General features: G+C 41.0%; 1 protein-coding gene across 7 annotated transcripts in view; it reads right to left on the bottom strand.

Moving 5' to 3' along the window:
- Window positions 1–17740, bottom strand: part of LOC105493006 (dipeptidyl peptidase 8) — an 87221-nt gene that overhangs the window by 23011 nt on the left and 46470 nt on the right. For all 7 annotated transcript variants that reach the window (XM_071101196.1, XM_071101194.1, XM_071101195.1 and 4 more), the window contains 4 exons: window positions 14382–14482; window positions 13101–13278; window positions 12077–12236; window positions 7107–7186 (listed from right to left, as the gene is read on the bottom strand). In XM_071101196.1, the coding sequence (XP_070957297.1) occupies window positions 7107–7186; window positions 12077–12236; window positions 13101–13278; window positions 14382–14482 (519 nt within the window). The remainder of the gene's footprint in view (window positions 1–7106; window positions 7187–12076; window positions 12237–13100; window positions 13279–14381; window positions 14483–17740) is intronic.

Here is a 17740-nt window from a genome sequence, read left to right as displayed (position 1 = left end):
TTTTTTTTTGCTGCCACTATTAATAAACCTGAGTTAATTTTGCTTATTTATTTATTTATTTTTTTAAGAGTTGAAGTCTCACCTCTGCTACCCAGGCTGGAATGCAATGATGTGATCACGGCTCACTACAGCTTCAAAATCCGAGGCTGAAGCTATACTCTCATCCCAGCCTCCTGAGTAGCTACAAGCATACACTACCATGCCCAGCTAAGTTTCTAAATGTTTTTAAAGAGATGGGGCCTCACTATGTTGCCCAAGCTGGTCTTAAACCCATGGCCTCAAGCAATCCTCCTGCCTCAGCCTCCTAAAGTGTTGGGATTACAGACATGAGCCACCATGCCTGGCTGTTCATGACTTATAGCTAAGAATAGGTCCTGCCCTGAAGGAAAAAGGACACCTGAGTTACACACTGTATAGTTTCCCATCTGGTCAGAATACGTGTTTTTCTTAAAATACAAGAATTATTTCCTTAAAATAACAACTCTTTATAGGGGAAAAAATACTCTGCTATATTGCAGCTATAGCTATAACAAGATTATAACTAATCTTGTTAAACAGATTACTAAGCCCCACCAACAAAGTTTGATTCAGGATGTCAGAGGTGGGCCCAAGAATGTGCCTGCCTTTCTTTCTTTCTTTTTTTTTTATGAGACCAAGTTTCGCTCTTGTTGCCCAGGCTGGAGCGCAGTGGCGCGATCTCGGCTCACTGCAACCTCTGCCTCCTGGGTTCAAGCGATTCTCCTGCCTCAGCCTACCAAGTAGCTATAGCTGCAATATAGGTCAATCATTCATACATACTTCAAAGTCTAATTTTACTATCTTGTACATTTATTAGTTACTGTTATATTATTCTAGGCTGTACTTTTTTGGTCTTTTGCACAAATTTGCAAAAGTGTTTTTTCTACTGGGTTGTGGAATAATGGAACTAAATCACAGTTTCAATACTGGTGTAGTTTACAAATAAACACGGATAAGATCTTTTAAGTCTTCATTCAGAACTCAAAAAACCGCAAGTAAACTCAATAGCTGAATTCACTGAATATTCTTCTCAAATTACAGTATGATTTCAATAAATGGCTTTCTTTTATTGTTCCTGTAAATCTTCTACCAGCCAACTCAAACAATGTTTAAGAAAATTTTTGGCCAGATGTGGTGGCTTGCACCTGTAATCCCGGCACTTTGGGAGGCTGAAGTGAGAGGATCGTTTGAGCTTAGGAGTTTGAGACCAGTCTGGGCAAAATAGGGAGACCCCAATTCTACAAAAAATGAAAAAATTAGCTGGGCATGGTGATGCATCCCTTTAGTCCCAGCTACTTTGAAGGCTGAAGTGGAAGGACCACTTGAGCCCAGAATTTGAAGCTGCAGCGAGCCATGATCATGCCAATGCACTCCAGCCTGGGCAACAGAGCAAGACCCTATCTCAAAAAAAAAAATGCAAATTTTTTACACAGCAATGAAAACACAGATATATTTCTAAAAGTAAGTTATTTTTAAATGTCTTTCCCCCTCCAGGAAGCTGTCTCTTCATCACTAAACATATTTTTAGCATGCATAAATAGAAATCAACACAGTTGGGATTAAGTAGGCCCATATGACATACACAGAAAGCATACAAATGATAGGAAACAAATATTCATGAAACTTTACAAGTATGTGTTAATCTTTGCAAAAGATCAGGACTCTTTCTGTTTTGACCTAGCAGATGGGAGTCAGGCCTTTCAAAACTAAAAAAATAACCAATCAATTCCTCACCACCATCGACAGTGGTTTTCCTGTTTCCTGTAACTACTTAACATCCAACAGAAGTATCATAATCGGGTGGGGGGCTTGTTAAACAGATTACTAAGCCCCACCAACAAAGTTTGATTCAGGATGTCAGAGGTGGGCCCAAGAATATGTATTTCTTTTTTTCTTTCTTTTTTTTTTTTTGAGACCAAGTTTCGCTCTTGTTGCCCAGGCTGGAGTGCAGTGGCGCCATCTTGGCTCACTACAACCTCTGCCTCCTGGGTTCAAGCGATTCTCCTGCCTCAGCCTCCCAAGTAGCTGGGATTACAGGCATATGTGCCACCACACACAGCTAATTTTATATTTTCAGTAGAGACGGGGTTTCACCATGTTGGCCAGGCTGGTCTCAAACTCCTGACCTCAGATGATCCGCCCGCCTTGGCCTCCCAAAGTGCTGGGATTACAGGCGTAAGCCACTGTGCCTAGCCAAGAATGTGCATTTCTAATAAGTTCCCAGGTGATGCTGACGCTTTGCACTGGTCCAGCACTTTGAGAATCACCCACAACAATAAAAAGCTCACAGGTGGCTGGGCGCAGTGGCCCATGCCTGTAATCCCAAAACTTTGCAAGGTGGAGGCAGCAGGTCACTTGAGGTCAAGAGTTCGAGACCAGCCTAGCTAACATAGTGAAACCCTGTCTCTACTAAAAATACAAAAATTAGCTGGGCATGGTGGCATGCACCTGTAATCCCAGCTACTCAGGAGGCTGAGATAGGAGAATCGCTTGAACCCAGGAGGCAGAGGTTGCAGTGAGCCAAGATCGCACCATTGCACTCCAGCCTGGGCAACAAGAGCAAATCTCAGTCTCAAAAAAAAAAAAAAAAAAATTACAAAAATTAGCCAAGTGTGGTGGCAGGTGCCCATAATCCCAGCTACTCGGGAGGCTGAGGCATGAGAATTCCTTGAACCCAGGAGGTGGAGGTTGCAGTGGGCTGAGATCGCACCACTGCACTCCAGCCTGGGTGACAGAGCGAGACTCCATCCCAAAAAAGAAAAAGCTCATAGGCTTAAAAGTCTTAAAGCTTTACCCAATTACTGCCATTAGAAATCTTTGGGTGGGTGGCCAGGTGCGGTGGCTCACACCTGTAATCCCAGCACTTTGGGAGTCCAAGGCAAGAGGATCCCCTGAGGTCAGGAGTTCGAGACCAGCTTGGCCAACATGGCAAAACCCCGTCTCTACTAAAAATATAAAAATCAGCTGGGCATAGTGGTGGGCGCCTGTAATACCAGCAACTCAAGAGACTGAAGCAGGAGAATCACTTGAACCTAGGAGGCGGAGGTTAAAATGAGCTGAGATCGCACTATTGCACTCCAGCCTGTGCAACAGAGTGAGATTCCGTCTCAAAAAAAAAAAAAAAACTTCGGGTGGGAACAGACTTGTAAAAGCAGAGAAGGAAAAAGATAACTTAAGTCAAAAAACAAATCAAGAACAGAGGGAAAGGGCCAGGCACGGTGGCTCACGCCTGTAATCCCAGTACTTTGGGAGGCTGAGGTGGGCAGATTGCTTGAGCTCACAAGTTTGAGGCCAGCCTGGCTAACATGGTGAAATCCCGTCTCTACTAAAAATACAAAAATTAGCCGGGCGTGGTGGCAGGTGCCTGTAATCCCAGCTAGTCAGGGGGCCGAGGCAGGAGAATCGCTTGAACCTGGGAGGTGGAGATTGCCGTGAGCTGACTTCGCACCATTGCACTCTAGCCTGGAGGACAAGAGTAAGACTTGTCTCCAAACAAAGAAACACAAAAAAATAATAGAAGGAAGGAAAGGCCAGGTGCGGTGGCTCACGCCTGAAATCCTGGCACTCTGGGAGGTCAAAGTGGGTGGATCACCTGAGGTCAGGGGTTCAAGACCATCCTGGCCAACATGGCGAAACCCTGTCTCTACTAAAAATACAAAAATTAGGCGGGCATGGTGGTGTATGCCTGTAATCCCGGCTACTTGGGAGGCTGAAGCAGCAATGCTTGAACCCAGGAGGCAGAAGTTGCAGTAAGCCGAGATCATGTCACTATACTCCAACCTGGGCGACAGAGTGAGATTCCATCTCAAAAAAAAAAGAGGGAAAATAGAGAGAAAAACAGACTAACGTATCAATGTATCACAAGCAAATATGACATGAAAGAAAACTGATAAACATAGTGGCAAGTAGTAGATGTTTAGGTGGCTCAAATAAGGATCAGATGTATGCAATTACAATTATTGGGGTTCCCTCAGCATTATGTAATGACTCTTATCCTTCAACCATCACATAGCATGAAATTTACATCAGTGTAGTTTTCTGTTTTCAGAACCCAGAATTCCACAATAAGAGTTTTTTCTCAGGTGACAGTAACATCCAAGGTCCTTCAACAGAAAAAAATATTTGGAAACAAAAATAAAACCCAAAAATATATTTGGATATATAACAAGAAGGCCACGTGAGGATCTCAGTGGAAATGAGACTTTAAAGGTCCATCTTGATACCCTAAAGTGTTTGTTGTTGCTGCTGTTTTGAGGCAGGTATCATTCTGACACCCAGGCTATAGTACAGTAGTACAGTATTGTGGTCACAGCTCAATGCAGCCTCAACCTCCCAGGCTAAAGCAATCCTCCCCACTCAGCCTCCTTAGTTACTGGGACTACAGGCATGCACCACCATCACCAGCCTGACTTTTTTTTTTTGGTAGAGATGGAGTCTGCCTATGTTACCCAGGCTGACCTCAAACTCCTGGGCTAAAGCCATCCTCTTGCCTTGGCCTCCCAAAGTGCTGCAATTACAGGTATGCCCCACCATGCCTGTCTAATTTAAAAATTTTATTTGCAGAGACAGAGTCTCACTATGTTGTCCAAGCTGGTATCAAATTCCTGGGCATAAGTGATCTCCCAACATTGGCCTCCCAAAGTGTTGGAACTACAAGTTTGAGCTACCATGCCCAGCAGATACTCTAAAGTTTTTACTAACAAAAACAAACCTGGGATCTGGATCTTCATTATGTCTCCTTAATCACTTTAGAAACTACAAGTGATTTTTATAGTAGTCAGTAAACATAATCCTTCAATAAATATTCCTGTCAATTTGAGGAAACCACACTTAGGCCTTCACTAAATCCTGGCAGCATACCTCAACTGTATGTGTCACACACATACAGGATGGAGTCCCTAGGCATCTCATGAATATGATCATCCAAGTGACAGCTGCAACAAATGCAAGGTACTTCAAAAAGGCAATTTTTTTTTCTTTAAAGAATTCACTGAATTGGTACTGAGAATAAAACAGAGGGTGGACTTCCTTCCTTTTCCTTATCAATCTAAGTAAGCTCTGTATAAATGCCCATCACTCTTTGCAGGTGGTGGATTAAAGTTTAAATTTGTGGGGTAAGATAAACAGATGAATGAAAGACAATCACTACTTCAGAAGAAGTAAATGCAATTTATTTATTTATTTATTTATTTATTTATTTATTTATTTTTGAGACAGAGTATCACTCTTTCAGCCAGGCTGTAGTGCAGTGATATGATCACAATTCATTTGCAGCCTGGACTTCCTGCACTCAAGCGATTCTCCTGCCTCAGCCTCCCAACTAGCTAGAACTACAGGTGTGCATCACCACGCCCAGCTAATTTTTTTTTTTTTAATTTTTGGCAGAGACAGGGTCTTATATGTTGCCCAAACTGTTACTGAACTCTTGGCCTCAAGCAATTCTCCAGCCTTCATCTCCCAAAGGGCTGGATTATAGGTGTGTGCCACTGTGCCCAGGCAGTAAATGCAATTTATAATGTAGATACAAGTAGTCTGTAATAGATTTTTAAGTCACTTTTCAAACCATATGCTAACTTACAACTTTTGCTAGGCTCTAAAACTATGAATATGTCCCTTTCTCATCAATGAGCAACAATACATTTTAAAATGGTGGGCTTGGCCAGGCGTGGTGGTTCACACATGTAACCTCAGCACTTTGGGAGGCCGAGGCGGGTGAAATGCTTTAGCTCAGGAGTTTGAGACCGGCCTGGGCAACATGGCGGAACCCTGTCTACAAAAAATACAAAAATTAGCTGGGTGTGGTGGTGTGTGCCTGTAGTCTCAGCTACTTGGGAGGCTGAGGTGGGAGGATGGCTTGAGCCCAGGAGGCAGAGGTTGTAGTGAGCCAAGATTGTGCCACTGCACTCCAGCCTAGGCAACAAAGTCAGACCCTGTCTCAAAAAAGAAAAGAAAATGGTGAGCAGGACACGGTGGCTCATGCCTGGGAGGTGGCAAGGTGGGAGGATCCTTTGAGCCTTAGAGTTCAAGACCAGCATGGCCAACATGGCGAAATCCTGTCTCTCCTAAAAATACAAAAATTAGCCGAGCATGGTGGTGTATGCCTGTAATCCCAGCTACTCGGGAGGCTGAAGCAGCAGAATTGCTTGAACCAAGGAGGTGGAAGTTGCAGTAAGCCAAGATCATGCCACTGCACTCCAACCTGGGCTACAGAGTGAGACTCCATTTCAAAAAAAAAAAAAAAAGAAAAAGAAAATAGAGAAGAGAGAAAGACAAACTAACGTATCACAAGTACACATGACATGAAAGAAAACTGATAAACGTAGGGGCAAGTAGTAGATGTTTAGGCGTAGTAGATGTTTAGGTTTGAGACCAGCCCAGTCAATATATATGAGACCCTATCTCTACCAAAAATTTAAAAATTAGCTTGTGGTGGTGTACACCCGTAGTCCCAGCTACTCCAGGTGCTGAAGTGGGTGGATCGTCAGCCTGGGAGGTTGAGACTGCAGTGAGCCATGATTGTGCCCTGCACTACAGCCAGGGTGACAGAGCAAGACCCTGTCTCACAAAAAAGAAAAGAAAATAACCTTTAGGAACACATCTATAAAAGAGCTATAAAATAAATGAGATTTATAATTTAAACTAAGATTATTTCTTTTCAACAATGTGAGTAATTTTAGGCCCTAACTTAGTATTTTAAAAATACTGGGGTTGGCTGGGCACAGTGGCTCACGCCTTGTAAAGTGAGGCCGAGGCGGGCAGATCACGAGGTCAGGAGTTTGAGACCAGCCTGGCCAACATGGTGAAACTCCGTCTCTACTAAAAATACAAAAAAGTTAGCCGGGTGTGGTGGCACCTGCCTATAATCCCAGCTACTTGGGAGGCAGAGGCAGGAGAACTGCTTGAACCCGGGAGGCGGAAGTTGCAGTGAGTCGAGATCACCCCACTCATTGCACTCCAGCTCTGGGCGACAGAGCAAGACTCTGTCTCGGAAAAAAAAATACCGGGGTCATATTAAATTACACTCATTTTTAGCACTGCATTCACACAGTAATACTGACCAAACATATCAGTAGAATAAAATAACATACATTAGATCCATGCCGGCCAAGAACTTCCCATTCACCACTGGTAATTGCTATCTCCTCTTTGATAGGACACTTGAAATCACCTGAAGATAAATATAATTATAATTCAGTACATTATACCAGACTATTAGCAAATGAAACAATTAAGAACAGTACTCTAAGCTCTTTTTTCCAAAAAGTTATGTTTGGAGTAATAAAAATGTTTTTGAACTAGACAGAGGTTACACAGCATTGTGAATGTACTAAATGCCACTGCATTGCTTATTTTTATTTTTTATTTTTTTGGAGACAGAGTCTCACTCTGTTCCTGAGGCTGGAGTGCAGCAGCATGATCACAGCTCACTGCAGCCTTCGCCTCTTAGGCTCAAGCTTTCCTCCTACCTCAGCCTCCTGAGTAGCTAGGACTAGACACCACTAAACCCAGCAAATTATTATTTTTGGTAGCAATGAGGTCTCACTATATTGCCCACGCTGGTCTTGAACTGCTGGCCTAAAGCCCTCCCGCCTTGGCCTCTCAAAATACTGGGATTACAGGCATGGGCCTGAATTGTTTATTTTTATATGGTTAACTTAATGTTTTATGAATTTCACTTCAATAAAAAAAACTCTACAGTTAAAAAAACAATCCAAGTTATGAGTCTTTACAATAATTGGAATAATAATGGAATGATCTATTTAGATAATGCAAAAATAGCAAAGAGATTTTTTGGCAAAGCCAGAAGAAAACTCAAAAGCACCTGTATTCTTGAACCTTTGGTTAGACAAACAAAGAAGTCTAATGGATTGACAAAGCATTTCTTTTCTTTTTGTTTTTTTTCCATAACTTGTTTCTGTTGATTTCTTTTTTTCTTTTTGTAAAACTTTCCCAAGATATTTTCAGATTTAAAAATAAATAAAGTCAGTGTTAAAGGTGCTGGTCGGCCTTCTTACTTGTACTCTTGTACCTTAGACACTGGGGTAAAAAAGGAGGTCCAGGGCAATGCAGTGATATTTCTGCCAGGATACTCCCCCCAACCCCAAACTCAGTAGTTAGTTGAAAGTATGACATTTACAGGCTAGAGAGACCCAAATACCTCTATTCCACCCCAGTGCTAGGTGGAAGTTGGGTCGGCTGCTGCCCCGAGCCAGCTTTATCTTCTGAGTCTGGGCTTTGGAGGAACAGGAGAACTGGCTCTTGGCCACTGTGAGGGGTACAGCTTTGCCACTCAAATATATGTTATTATGGCATTTAGGGAGCCAGGGTCCAGAGCTGCAGGGCTGGGGTCCCTGTCTCACTCCCACAAAGACCATCACACGACTGGCCATAAAGGCATTAAAACCAGCCTGGTGCAATCCAAAGGCACTGAGTTAGGACTGGCTTGACTCCCTGGCACTTCTGAGGTAGCCATATCAGCTATTTCAATAAGGCATTTCTTCTAAAAGTGCAACAAACTACTTTAAAACCCACAAAAGAAAATGTTTAATACAATTGTTCTTCATTTGCCAAACAATTACCCAGGTAAGTGTTTACCATAGTAAATGTCAACATGTCCCATTCGTTTTGTTTTTGTTTTCTTCCTGTTCTGCTCTGTTGCCCAGGCTACAGTGCAGTGGCACGATCACAGCTCATTGCAGCCTTGACCTCCCCAGGCTCAGGTGATCCTCCCACCTCAACCTCCCAAGTAGCTAGGACTACAGGTTCATGCCACCACACTTGGTTAGTTTTTTTTTTTTTTTGTCTTTTTTTGTAGAGACAGGGTTTTGCCATGTTGCCTAGGCTAGTCTCAAACTCCTGGACTCAAACAATCTGCCTGCCTCAGCCTCCCAAAGTGTTGAGATTATAGGCGTGAGCCACCACACCCAGCACTCATTTGTTTTTATGAGCGTTTGTCTTGACAAGGCTCTCTCAGTGGCCTATAGGAACAGCTTAAAAAGGGAAAATCATTTCTCTTTTCCTCACTGCTTGTATCTATTGCTGTGGGGAGTGACAGGTGATGACAGGCCTAGGAGGAGAGACAGTACTAGTGACTTTCCTAGGCTTTCACGTAAGTTTTTTAAAAAATTGTAAACTCAAGGAGCACAAAAAAATTAAAAAATCAATTTAGTACTTTAAATACTATAGACAGAAATTACAAGATTAACATAGATAAATACTAACTGTTTTACATTACAGCTCTTAAGAAAGCAAAGAGGAGGAAGAAGGAAATGAAGTAGATATGAAGGTAAAGGAGGATGACTTGCAGCAAGAAAGACTAAGATGGCTATTATTTAAAAAGCAGAATATAACAAGTATCATCCAGAATGTAGACAAATTAAAACCCTGTGCACTGTTAGTGGGAATGTAAAATGGGGCAGCAGTAGCCACGACCATTGGTGTTTCAATGATGTAGCTCCCATGGAAAACAGTATGGTAGCCCCTCAAAAAACTGAAAATAGAATTACCGTATGATCCAGAAAATTCCACTTTTGAGTACATACCCAAAAGAACTGAAAGCAGAGACAGGAACAGATACTTGTACACCCATGTCCACAGCAGCATTATTCACAATAGCCAAAAGGTAGAACCAATCCCCCAGTGCCGACGAACAGATAAACAAAACGTGGTATATACGTACAACGAAATCTTACTCAGCCCTAAAAAGGAAGGAAATCCTGACATGCACTACAAAATGGATGAAACTTGAGGGTATTATGCTAAGTAAATAAGCCAGTCAAAAAAAGGACAAAAACTGTATGACTCCACTTAAATAAGACATCTAGAGTAGTTACATTCACAGAGACAGAAAGTGGCTGCCAGAGGCTGGGGGTAAGGGGGTAATAGAAAGTGACTGTTTAATGGGTAGTTTCAGTTTTGGAAGATGAAAAAAATTCTGGAGACTGATGGTGGTGATGGTTGCACAATATGAACATAATCAGCTGGGTGCAGTGGCTCACGCTTGTAATCCCAGCATTTTGGGAGGCCAAGGCTGGTGAATCACATGAGGTCAGGAGTTCGAGACCAGCTCGGCCAACATAGTGAAACCCTGTCTCTACTAAAAATACAAAAATTAGCCAGGTATGGTGGCGCACACCTGTAATTCCAGCTACTCAGGAGGCTGAGGTAGAAGAATTGCTTGAACCTGGGAGGCTGAGGTTGCAGTGAGCTGAGATAGCACCACTGCACTCCAGCCTGGGTGACAGAGTGAGACTCTGTCTCAAAAAAATAAATTAATTAATTAATTAAAAAAATATATAAATATACTCAATGTCACTAAACTCTACCCTTAAAAATGGAAAAATGGTCACAATGCTAAATCTTGTTATGTACATTTTTCCACAAAAATTTTTTTTTTTTTTTTGAGAGGGAGTCTCCTGCTTGTCACCAAGGCTGGAATGCAGTGGCGCGATCTCAGCTCACTGCAAGCTCTGCCTCCCGGGTTCACGCCATTCTCCTGCCTCAGCCTCCCGAGTAGCCGGGACTAAAGGCGCCTGCCACCATGCCCACCTTTTTTTTTTTTTTTTTTTTGTATTTTTAGTAGACACAGGGTTTCACCATGTTAGCCAGGATGGTCTCGATCTCCTGACCTTGTGATCCACCCACCTTGGCCTCCCAAAGTGCTGAGATTACAGGCATGAGCCACCACGCTTGGCCCTCTTCCACAATTTTTAAAAAGGGCCATGCTGAATCTGTTAAGTTACAAATGGAGTTAAGCATACAACATAACTTACCATAAAGTGCCTCCTATTCTAAAACAAACTATATTATTACAGTTGAGAACTGTAACTTGGTTTTAGGAAAACCCAGGAAAAGTGTTCTATGTATCCATTCACTTTTTCTACGCTTATGCATCCATTCTGAATCATATTTTCCAGATGAAAAACCACCACTTAAGGAAAACCACCTTTTTTTTTTTTTTTTTTTTTGAGACGGTGTCTAGCTCTGTCGCCCGGGCTAGAATGCAGTGGCGCGATCTTGGCTCACTACAAGCTCTGCCTCCCAGGTTCATGCCATTCTCCTGCCTAAGCTTCCCAAGTATCCGGGACTACAGGCGCCCGACACCGCGCCTGGCTAATGTTTTGTATTTTTAGTAGAGATGGGGTTTCACCATGTTAGCCAGGATGGTCTGGATCTCCTGACCTAGTGATCCGCCCGCCTCAGTCTCCCAAAGTGCTGGGATTACAGGCGTGAACCACCGTGCTCGACAGGAAAACCACTTTTTAAAGAAAAATTAACTTCAGCTGATATAATATTTAATTTTACTTTGGGCAACATAATTATATCAATCCAAAGACCTATAACTATAAATTAACTCCAGTGTAGATGTGCACAGTATAAGAAACACCTAGTGTGTAAAAATATCTAATAATTACATAACATTTAAAAAATAGTGTTGTCTTTTTTTTTTTCTTTTGAGACGGAGTCTTGCTGTGTCGCCCAACTGGAGCGCGGTGGCATGATCTTGGCTCACTGCAACCTCCGCCTCCTGGGTTCGAGCGATTCTTCTGCTTCAGCTTCTCGAGTAAGCTGGGACTACAGGTGCACACTACCACGCCCGGTTCATTTTTGCATTTTTTAGTAGAGATGGTGTTTCGCCATGTTGGCCAGGCTGGTCTCAAACTCCTGACCTCAGGTGATCCGCCTGCCTCGGCCTCCCAAAGTGCTGGGATTACAGGTGTGAGCCACTGCACCCAGCCAAAAATAGTTTTTTCTAAATGGGCTCACTTTAAACAAATTAAAAATTGCAGTCAAAGCAAAAGTAGAAAGTAAAAATCAGTAATCCTGCTACTTACAGATTATTCACTATTAATACTTTATAATACGTGTCAATCCATTAAGAACTTTGTCCTGTGTTTTTTACACATACATGTATTTATATTTTTGTTTAACTTACATATTAAGTTTAATGAAGCAAGTATTTGATGCTTACAAAGCATGCAAAAGATACATTCCCCTGTCCCTCCCACCTTCTGCTTCCAACATTTTTTCTTTTTTTAAAATAAAATGGATTTCTTACTTGGAGCAGGCAGCCCACCACTGGATCGTTTATATTTGCTTTCCTTTAAAATAGATGTAATTTTGTATAAATGACGGAAACCTGTTTTGCATTCAGAGGCAAAAATAAACTCAATTTCCTCTTCGTGACTTTGGGGAAAAACATGAAAGATGTCATGGATCTGTAAAATGAATAGCTAAATTTACTATACAGATTATGAAAATACTACATAATTCAATTAGGCTATAAGAAAAATTACTTGATAAATATACTTTGAAATATAAATAACCATCAGTGCCACAGGAATGCTGTATTTACAGTAATAAATTTTGCTTGGGGCTTTCAGATTTATTTTACTTTAGTCAAAGACTTCATCCACTGAAAAGTAAATGTTTTCAAATGGAGTAAAAAGGAAAATATGATGAAAAGTTTTTTCTTACTCAACATCTCTATAATCCTTGAAACATGGCACAAGGTTTGTTTAATAAAATAAATCTTGTTACAGAAAAATGAGGTAAATTTTTTTTTTACTTTTGTTTTCCGAAGAGAATTTTTCTAATAGTTCAGGGGAAAACAGGTATTTATAGGCAAATCATATGAAGCTTAAACTTATATTCAGCTAGGAAGTGAAATGGCTTTATTTATTTTGTATCTTAAACTTTTCTGCTAAATTGGAAAATTCAAAATTCAATTAAAAATTGGTACATTTTGGTACAGTTTGCCAACATAAAAGAGAAAGTCTTTTCTAGACCAGACTCATGAAGTCCTCTCAGAAGCACTGATGAGGCTGTGTATTTAATATCTGTTATCTCCAGGAACAAATCTGAGGCCAAGGAGATGTCATTTCAATGGCACCTACTTTCTATCTATTAAATACAAACCATTCCATTCTGGAACCATCACTCGAATTGGAATTGTTCATACTAAAGAAATAACATGGTCCCTTTAAAATAAAAAAAAAAGCATTTTGATAGTTTGCTATATAACTTCATTTGCTTTAGCATTCTGAGAAAATATTTAAACAAGTACAGGAAAAAATGCATACATTTATCCAGATGTCTGTTGTTTCTTCATAGATAATTAGTGGCGTCACAGAGTCAGGCACTGACTCAATGAGTCTCTGCCTTTCCATAACATCATCTTCTACTGGGATAAATAATTCAGGTGAAATCAACACTATTTGTAGGCGAGTTTGGGAGCGATCTAGTAGGATGGACCAAGCACTATTTAAATAAATAAAAGAGAAGAACCAGAAATAAAGCAAGCTATCGGAAAAAGAATCCTCTATATCTCATTTGGCACCTATCAATTATATCTATAATCACAATGAAAGAACTGCTTTAGTGTATATTAAATTATCACTTACAAATAGTTAATTAAAAATACACTTTAAGCTTCAATAGAATTTATAAAAAGTGGTTTTCTTGAAATGTCCAAAACCACAGTTGACCAGTGAAAGTGTTTTATCCCTGTAGGCTGGCATGAGCCTATAATCCCAGCACTTTGGGAGGTCAAGGTGAGAGGTCTGCTTGAGGCCAGGATTTCAAGATTACAGTAAGCTACGATCATGCCACTGCACTACACTCTGGGTGACAGAGAGAGAGACCCTGTCTATATAAACAAAAGTTCTGCCAAGTGCAGTGGTTCACACCTGTAATCTCGGCACTTTGGGAGGCTGAAACGAGGATCACTAGAGCCCACGAGTTTTGAGACCAACCTGGCAAAATAATGAGACATCGTCTCTACAAAAAATGAAAAAAATTAGCTGGACATGGTGGCATGTCCCTGTAGTCCCAGCTACTCAGGAGGATAGCTTTAGCCGGGGAGGTTGAGGCTGCAGTGAGCCATGACTGCACCACTGCACTCCAGCCTGGGTGACAGAGCGAGACCCTGACTCAAAAAAAAAGTTTTCTCCCTTTAGTATCAATGTCAACAAATGCCAGTCTTGTGAAACTCCTGCTGTCTACCTGAGACACAGAAACTATTTATTTTTAATAATCCTCATATAAAGCTCTACAATTATACAATTTTTAAAAATATACATTTATGTGTGAGCCTTCAAGTCATATAATTTAATCACAAATAACACTGTGAACCATAACTGGCTGAGTATACAGACAGAATTAAACTGCAGTGCACCTATGCTTATAGGGTTACAAATGCACAAATCCACTTAATTCAAGAAAAATGCCTTGTGCAGTAATAACTGTACTGCAAATTTACATGTGAAGGCAGCTCCAACTACAAGGCAAACCTAACAGCACAAATATTCCAAAGCTCTGGATCCTAAATTAGTTATAAAGAAGTAACAATTTAACATACGCACTATTTTCCCTCGGGAGTCCATCCAGCTCTGGCAATATATTCAACTCCTTCAAATAGAATCTCAAAAGGTTGAATTAGTTCCTTATCTATGACATCCATAATCTATTAAAAAAGAAAAAAAAAGAATCTAGTTATAGAAGATTTAGATAAATAATTAGCTTGCTAGTCTACTTTAACAATTATCCAAAAAGCAGGAAATTTTCCCAGAGTTAGGTATTAAAAAGGCACAAAGGATATAACAAAACCAGTAGTAAATTCTGGGTTACCTATACTGGTACTCACTTTTTGTGCCTAAAAAAGTTCTAAGCACTTTTAACACATCCTAAAAGTCTATTTCTTTGATAGTTGATACTAACAGAACACTTGATAATAACTGGTAAAATCAAGTTTTAATCACCTTAAACTCGGGTATCCAGAAAAATAATAGTCCCTAATTCCCTATATTTCACCTAGAAATATATATATACACACACACAGTAATCATATTTTATTTATACATATGTGTGTGTGTGCATATATATATATTTGAGACAAGGTCTCATTTTGTTGTCCAGGCTGGAATGTAGTGGCCTGATCACAGCTTACTGCCTTTGCAATTTCCCAGGCTCAAGTGATCCTCCTGCCTCAACCTCCTGAGTAGCTGAGACTACAGGTAAGGTGTGTGCTTGTAATAAAATTAAATAAAATATTAATTTTTAAATTTTTTGTAGGGATGGAGTCTCCCTATGTTGCCCAGGCTAGTCTCAAACTCCTGGGTTCAAGTGATCCTCCTGCCTTGGCCTCCCAAAATGCTAGGATTACAGGCATGAGCCAGTGTGCCCAGCCTAAAATATATTTGTATAATATATATATTTGTAATTATGTATATATGGTGGGGTTTTTTGTTTTTTTGAGATAGAGTCTCACTCTGTTGCCCAGGCACCATCTCAACTCACTGCAACCTCTCTCTCCTGGGTTTAAGTGATTCTCCTGCCTCAGCCTCCTGAGTAGCTGGGATTACAAGCATGTGCCACTGCGCCTAGCTAATTTTTGTATTTTTAGTAGAGACGGGGTTTTACCATGTTGGCCAGGCTGGTCTCGAACTCCTGACCTGAGTGATCTGCCTGTCTCCCAAACAGTTGGGATTACAGGCATAAGCCACCGTGCTCGGCCCATTTGTGTAATATATTAAAGAAATAGCCCCGGCCGGATAAGCAAACTTTTTTCTTTTAAAAGTCTAACAAACACACAGTAAAAAATAAATAATTTTTAAAAACTGCAAAGGATCTGAATAGACAGTCTTCCAAAGAAAATATATACATGGCTAATAAACACAGAAAATGATTCCCAACATCGTTAGCCATCAGAGAAATATAAATCAAAACCACGAGATACCACTTAAAACACAACAGCAGCCAGGCGCGGTGGCTCACGCCTGTAATCCCAGCACTTTGGGAGGCCGAGGCAGGCGAATCACGACATCAGGAGATCAAGACCATCTTGGCTAATAACGTGAAACCCCATCTCTACTAAAAATATAAAAAAATTAGCTGGACGTGGTGGTGGGCACCTGTAGTCCCAGCTGCTTCGGAGGCTGACGTAGGAGAATGGCATGAACTCGGGAAGTGGAGCTTGCAGTGAGCAGAGATCGCACCACTGCACTCCAGCCTGGGTGACAGAGTGAGACTCCATCTCAAAAAAAAAAAAAAAAACCCACAATCGAATGGCTATAATAAATATAATGGACAACAAGAAGTGTTGGTGATAACGTGGAGAAACTGGAAATCTCATACAGGCTGAAGCAGGAGAATCACATGAACCCAGAAGGCAGAGGTTGAAGTGAGGCGAGAATCGCACCATTGCACTCCAGCCCGGGTGACAGTGCGAAACTCCATCTCAAAAAAAAAAAAAAGGTTGCCTAGTGCTGGGGGATATGAGGAGGTTGGAATATAAAATAGTGCATGCTGAGTGTGGTGGCTCACACCTGTAATCCTAGCACTTCAGGAGGCTGAAGTGAGAGGATCACGTGGGCCCAGGAGTTCAAGACCAGCCTGGGCAACACAGGGAAATCCTGTCGCTACAAAAAATAAAACGAGCTGGGCATGGTAGTATGTGCCTGTAGTCCCAGCTACTTAGAAGGCGGAGGCAGGAGGATCACTTGAGCCTGAGAGGTTAAGGCTGGGCTGAGTGGGACTGTGTCACCGTACTCCAGGTTGGGTGACAAAGTGAGACCTTTCTCTTTTTTTGTATTTTTAGTAGAGAGGGGTTTTACCATATTAGGCAGGCTGGACACTTTCTTCAAAAAATAAAATAAAATAAAATAAAATAAAATAAAATAAAATAAAATAGTGCAGCCACTTTGGAAAAACACTTTAGTTCCACAAAAGGTTAAAAAAATAGTCATCAAATGACTCAACAATTCTACTTGTAGGTATATACTCCAGAAAAATAAAAACGTAAGCCCACACAAAAACTGTTACATACATACTCATGGCAGCATTATTCTTAATAGCCATAAAACAGAAACAATCGAAATGTTCATCACCTGATAAACACAACATGGTATATCCATATAAAGGTATTATTCATCAATTAAAAATAAATGAAGTATTGATACATGGTACAACATGGATGGACCTTGAAAGCAATCTAAGTCAAGGAGACCAAACTACATATTGTATGATTCCACTTATATGAAATGTCCAGAATAGGCAAATTTATAGAGATAGAAAGTAGATTAATGGTTACCTAGGCTGGGCGCGGTGGCTCATGCCTGTAATCCCAGCACTTTGGAAGGCCAAGGTGGGCAGATCATGAGGTCAGGAGTTTGACACCAGTCTGGTCAACATAGTGAAACCCTGTCTCTACTAAAAATACATAAAATTAGCTGGGTGTGGTGGTGTGTGCCTGTAATTCCAACTACTCGGGAGGCTGAAGCAGGAGAATCACGTGAACCCAGAAGGCAGAGGTTGAAGTGAGCCGAGAATTGCACCACTGCACTCCAGCCCGGGTGACAGTGCGGAACTCCATTTCCAAAAAAAAAAAAAAGGTTGCCTAGTGCTGGGGGATATGAGGAGGTTGGAGGATGATGGCTTAGAAGTATAGGGTATCTTTTTGAGGTAATAACAATGTTCTAAAACTGCCTGTGGTAATGGTTGCAAAACTCTGTGAATATACCAACAGCCACTAAATTTTAAACTTTAAATAAATCATATTACATGTGAGTTATATATCTCAGTAAAGCTGTTTTTAAAAAAGTCTAGAAGAGGAAGACTGACTCAGGAGCCTCTCTCTCTCTGCAGGAGAGAAAGCTATCCTCTTTTCTCTTTTGCCTGTTAAACCTCCACTCTTAAACTCAAAAAAACCCCAAAAAAGTCTAGA

This window comes from Macaca nemestrina, chromosome 7 (assembly GCF_043159975.1).
Source record: "Macaca nemestrina isolate mMacNem1 chromosome 7, mMacNem.hap1, whole genome shotgun sequence".
Lineage (NCBI taxonomy): Eukaryota > Metazoa > Chordata > Mammalia > Primates > Cercopithecidae > Macaca > Macaca nemestrina.
This window is presented reverse-complemented; position numbering and strand designations above follow the sequence as displayed.